General features: G+C 42.5%; 1 protein-coding gene across 1 annotated transcript; it reads right to left on the reverse strand.

The window, feature by feature from the left end:
* On the reverse strand, window positions 1–903 carry LOC125396329 (putative vomeronasal receptor-like protein 4). The gene has a single exon (XM_048428170.3). It carries the CDS (start codon window positions 901–903, stop codon window positions 1–3), a length of 903 nt encoding a protein of 300 aa, XP_048284127.3.
* Between the last annotated feature and the right edge of the window lie 5,042 nt (window positions 904–5,945).

The raw sequence follows: 5,945 nt of genomic DNA on the forward strand, positions 1-5,945 counted from the left end.
TCAGTGAGCATGTAAGACATTAGGAACATGGATGTATCTGCTGATCAGAACATAGGGACTAAAACCAGCATAACCAAGTTCAAAAAATGTCTTAATATTTAGCAATATAGAATCATGTGTTACTGTAAAACCATTGTAGAAGGAGAGAATGAAATCTACCCAGTAGAAGAAAAGGAAGCAGGTCATCAGAATGAGAATGCTCCAGGTAGCACTGATTTCTGGAGGGGAATTGTGTGCACACCTGGAACTGTGAAGGTAGAGAACACGCTTGTGATGCTCATACAGACGGAGAGTCATGGACCCGCTGCTCCAGCCCATCAGACTCTGAAAGATGACATCACGAAGAGTCATGAGGGAGAGGAAAAGCCACTTGATTGTATGTCTTGATGGCAGCATATAGCAATGGCCAATGTATGCTCCAGGTACAGAGCTGTTCAAGCTGTTCCATGATTTGACATAGCAGAGTAAGTTGGAGCTTATGAGAACATTAACCATCCAGAAGAGGAGAAGAAATTGAAGAATTTGCCATGAGGTCTGTGGTTTTCGCTTTGTCCAAAGGGTGGTCCTGGGACTGATGGTGACAGCCTGGACCACACTGAGGAGACATGTGGTACAGATGGATAAACCTCGTGCCATCCTTGCCAGATAAACCACAGCTTTACAGCCAATATCTCCGAGGAAGTTTCTGAAATAAAACACTGTGGCTATATCTCTGATCCCTGTAGTACAAATAATGAGCATATTAGAAAATGCCAAGTGGATGAGAATAATGCCCACTGGTTTTTTCTCTGTCCCCAAGGTGGAAATATACACAAGTCTCACAAACATTAGGATATTCCCCACAATTCCAGGTCCAACAAGAGAAAGGAAGATTATTGTGTGGATAATGTTATTCCACTTCATCCTCTGATGTCATGTACAGCACTAAGGAAAATCATTTGAGAAACATGTAAAATTTTCTGTGTTTATTCTGATGAAAAGTATGGTATCAATTATATAAGTCCATATGGTTCTGTCCTTGGTGATGCCTGATCATATTCCTTATTTTCCCGGTTTGTCTAATTACCATTCCCACAGAAGTGGTGCTAGTTGCAATCTGGACATAAACATTACTTTTCCTGTCTTTCACAAAGACCCTTCTTTGTCTCCTTCATCCTTCATCCATGGTCATATGACTATGTTCTTCCTAGAGAAAGGTAAACACATGTCATCACTCTGTTGGTTTTCTAAGCAACACAGTCCTTAGTATTAGCTTGCCAGCCTCCTTCCTTTTCCCTCATCACACCCAGTGGGACTTTAGGCTTCTGGACTCTGTTGATGCCTCATCCTGATCCTCTTCACTAACCCATATACAACCATCACTGAAAAGGTTGTGGAACTAATAAAAACCGTGTTGTTTCTCAGGAAATTGTTGTTGGTCAATGATTCATATTCTCAGAAGAGATGGTATGGTATTCTTCTCTTCCCAAGCTCTCTGATCATAAATTATACAGATGTTAGTGACATAGTGGAGACATGGATGACTAGATCACTGTCCTCATGTGGACTGTATGTGATAAAAAATTGTGTCCTTTATATCCACGGGTAGACTCATCCTAAAGTTCATTTCCTGTTTATTCTACTTTATCCAGTTGTTACTCTGTCTACTGGTATCTCTTCCCCAGTATAACACCAGGAAAACTGTTCCTGTAGAGTCTTAACAAAAGCCTGGCATGCTGATTGTTTTAAAGTTGGTTCTGTGCTCAGTTCCCCGGGACAGTTCGGCCACAGGGCCAATTAATTAAGGGAGGCATTGTGGAGTTGGCAAGAGGCTTGACTCTAAAGGGGATTCCAGATGTCCACAGGGATGTCCCCAACTAGGACCCTGGGCAGTGGAGGAGAAGGTGCCTGAACTGGCCTTGTCCCGTTGTCAGAATGATGACTATCTTGAATATCATCATAGAAACTTCGTCCAGCAATGGATGGAGATAGAGATAAAGACCCACATGGGAGTACTGGACTGAGCTCCCAAGGTCCAGTTGAAGAACAGAAAAAGGGGGAAGTTGAAGAACAGAAAAAGGAGGAATATGGCAAAGGCAGTCAGGACCATGTGGGTTGTTGATCCACCCACTGAGACAGTGTGCCTGAACTAATGGGATGGAAGGAGCATGGGATCAAACTGGACCCTTTGAATGTGGTTGACAATTGGAGCAAACTGAGAAGCCAATGATAATGGCACTGGGATTTGTCTCTACTGCATGTTCTGCCTTTTTGTGATTCTAGTCTATTTGGATGCATATCTTCCTAAACCAGAATGGAGGGGGGAGGGCCTTGGACTTCCCACAGTGCAAGGCACCCTGTGCTATCTTAGGACTGGAGGGGGAAGGAGAGAGTAAATGGAAAAGCAGGAGGGAAGTGGGAGGAGGGGAGAAAGTGGAAATTTTGATTCGTAGTATTAATAAAGTAAAAAAAAGAAAAATACAAAATGGAACACATAATCCTTAAATATATGAATAAATAAATAAAGGTGGTTCTGCCTAGTAATATTTTCAGACAGAAATCACCCAGCCTGCAAATCCTCCCTGAAATCTCACATTGTGTTTGCCATCAATTTATGTATGGTATCTCTTTCTCCCTGTTCTTTACTTTCTGCATTGAACACAAAATGAATCTTTGAAGCAGAAACTTACTCCGTTTGTTTGATCCCTCACAGAACACAGAGTTCTTCACATCAGAACCTTGATTTCTATCTGTTTCTACAATTTGAAATCAGGCCCACATCAAAGTCAGTTCTGAATCCCTTTGAACCCCTCCCAAGCAAATGTTAGCTTTGGCACTTACCTTTCCACAGGTCCATGGGCTGTATCCACAGCTGAGCTTTCCCAGCTCCCATGCCTCATGGCTCCCTGCTTAGCGTCTCACATCTTATGCTTTCCCTGCCCTCAGAAGGCTGTGCAGCCTGTGTATGAGCTCGCTTCCTGCACTGGGCACTGAGCAGACCTCAGAGACACTGAATCTGTGTATAGTTTTGTAAGTGTTATCATAATGCCAGCTGGAAAGTTTATAGGTTTCTTAATGCAACTGTTGGTTTAAAAATTGCTCTTTGATCATGGAGACACACTGACAAAGCAATTTTGAGAAGCATTTGAGTTGGGCTTTTAATAACAATTGATAAATATGAGTATCTTTGAGAAGTCAGTTCAGTGTGGATTACATATTTGGTAAGTGCTTAACACTTTCTCACTTGTGCAATAATGTGAGCTATCAGGCTTCAAACAATTTAGTGATGGACATTGTTTATCCTTTAAGAACTTACCAACAAATCTTTATTTTCACTTAAGATCCCACTGTACTGAACTGCTTATAATTTGATAGCATTTCAGATGTTTTTTATGTGATCTCTGAGATGCCAATAGCGTCTCAAAATTTGATTTCCAGACAGTCAAAACTTAGTTGTAAAAGCTACACTCACCCATGTCTATTTGTCTATTTCAGGATGATTAGGAATATATACATATATGTATATATATATAAATACATATATATTCATATACCTATTTAATATACTTCGTCAACCATCGTGCCTCCAATATGTAAGAAATAAAAAAGAGCAACCTGTGTGAAACTAATCAATTCAGGGTTTTCTTTCCGGAATGGGTCATTGAATCTAGGGGTCAATACTAGATCCAGAAGCAAGAGAGAAAAATCCATAAACTAGAGAAGGATAAATTGTCAAGTTGAAAAGCTATCCCATCTGTCAAATCCCACCTTTCCTAACTGCTCTGTGCCTGGCATTGAACATTTTCTTGGCCCCTTTAATAATCCCTAATGTAGGGATGGTGCTTGGTACCATCCATGTGTTTTGTGAGGATTAAATGGAACAGAGGCACACAGTGCTTAGGACACTGCCTGCCCAGTATTAATCATGCTCTATTAGACAGTGCCTGCCCAGTGTTAACCATGCTCTAATGCATTGTTCTGTGATTTTGTGTCATGTCAGCTTTCCCCACGATTCTCTGCACGATCACACTGTGTTGTGTTTAGAGTCAGGAAAGCTGCAGGAACAATAAAATCAGAACAAAGAAGGGCAATGCCCCCTACCACCTTCTGAGAGATGAGAAGGCATAACTTGTACATAACAGTAAGTTATTGTACAGTAGAAACTTTGCTCCTGTGGGGACAATACACAGACTGAAGAAACTGCAGAGAGGAAAAGATTCCTCATACTCAAGCTGAAATCTCAGTCCATGTCTGCTCTACCTGCCTGGGCTGTCACAAGCATCTCTGGCCCAGTGCCCCCCGTGCAGCTGCACAAGGCTCCCTCATGGACATGGAAACAATTCTGCACTGCAGCTGGGAATGAGAACTTGCTTTCTCCCTGGATCCTGTCTCCTTTCTTTCTCACAGTGACAGAGGATCCCAGACCCTTCTCTTCAACCACCTTCCGTCCCCATTCCTACCTCACAGCCCCTCTGTCAAGGTGAAAGGCAGCTTCAGTCCACTGTGACTTGATGGAACACTTACCTGTGGAGTCTGTGCAGGGCTCAGGGTGAGTGTTCTGTACAGCCAGGCTCTGTTTATCATCCTTTAGCCTTGTGTCCCCAGCAACTGTCACTGCTGTTAGGATGTCACCATCAGGAGTTTGGCTTCTCCAGGGCTCAAGGGCTCCTGATGCACATGTCCTCCTTGGTTGCCAACTCTGCGCACTCCCTGGTGACCTGCCCTTTGCTGAGGCTGAAACTTTCTGTTCCTAATTAGAGTCCCTGTGTGGTGACAAGGAAGGCTGTGAGTCTGAACAGCACCTTGGGTTTCCTGGCTCCTGGGAAATTGTCCTCCATTTACCCCTAGTCAGTTAGTGAATTAAGAGAAACTTCTGAGAGGCTGAACACAGGGCTGGAGAGATGACACAGTCATAACTCAAAAGAGCAACTTTTGCTCCCTCAAAAGATCCAGTCAATTCCCAGCACCCTGTAACACATAACCCCGATTCCATAGGATCCAATACTTTTTTCTCACCTCCATGTGTAGTGAGGTGCTGCGGGCAGACCTGCTTTTTGTCATGCCCGGCTCCCATATGCCTAACTTAGCCCTGGAAATAACAACACGCAAATTGTATTCATTTAAACACTGCCTGCCCCATTATCTCTAGAGAGTTAGTTACTGGCTAACTCTCACATCTTGATTAACCCATTTCTAATAATCTGTGTAGCACCACGAGGTGGTGGCTTACCGGAAAAGATTCAGCATGTCTGACCTGGTGGCTGGCTTCATAGCATCTGCCCCATTGCCCTCTTCCCTGCATTCTGTTCTGTTTACTCCACCTACCTAATTTTCTGTCCTATCAAAGGGCCAAGGAAGTCTCTTTATTGACCAACGAAAATAACATAATAGACAGATAACCCTCCTCCATCATTTCCCCTTTTTCTGTTTAAACAAAAAAGAAAGGCTTTCATTTTAAAATAGTAAAATTACATATAACAAAGCAGTTTTCAAGCAAGAATTACATTTACAATATTTATATCTATTTTATCTTTTATCATCACTAAGGAAAACTATAACTATAACCAACCATTCTTCAACTCCATCAAAGACTCCAGAAGAATATAATATTACCTAAGCAAACAAAAAATAAACAACTTCCAAAACTCTAGAAATGACAGAGACATCTTGCTGCCTGGGAGTCACCCAAAGTTCCTCTGTACCGTTGGGGCATTGGGAGAATTATCTGTATTCTGTCAATCATATTTTAATAAAGTGCTGATTGGCCAGGCAGGAAGTATAGGTGGGAAAACCAAACAGAAAGTAGAGGTGATGCAATGAGAACAGGAGAGTTCTGGGAAGCAGGAAGGTCCCTTGCCACTCCTGCGCAGACCACCGAAGAGGCAACATGTAAGCTGTCACCCTGAGAAAGGTACTGAGCCTGTGTGGCTAACATAGATGAGAATAATGGGTTAATATAAGCTATG

The sequence above is a fragment of the Myodes glareolus genome, chromosome 14 (genome assembly GCF_982192425.1).
Source record: "Myodes glareolus chromosome 14, mMyoGla1.1, whole genome shotgun sequence".
NCBI lineage: Eukaryota > Metazoa > Chordata > Mammalia > Rodentia > Cricetidae > Myodes > Myodes glareolus.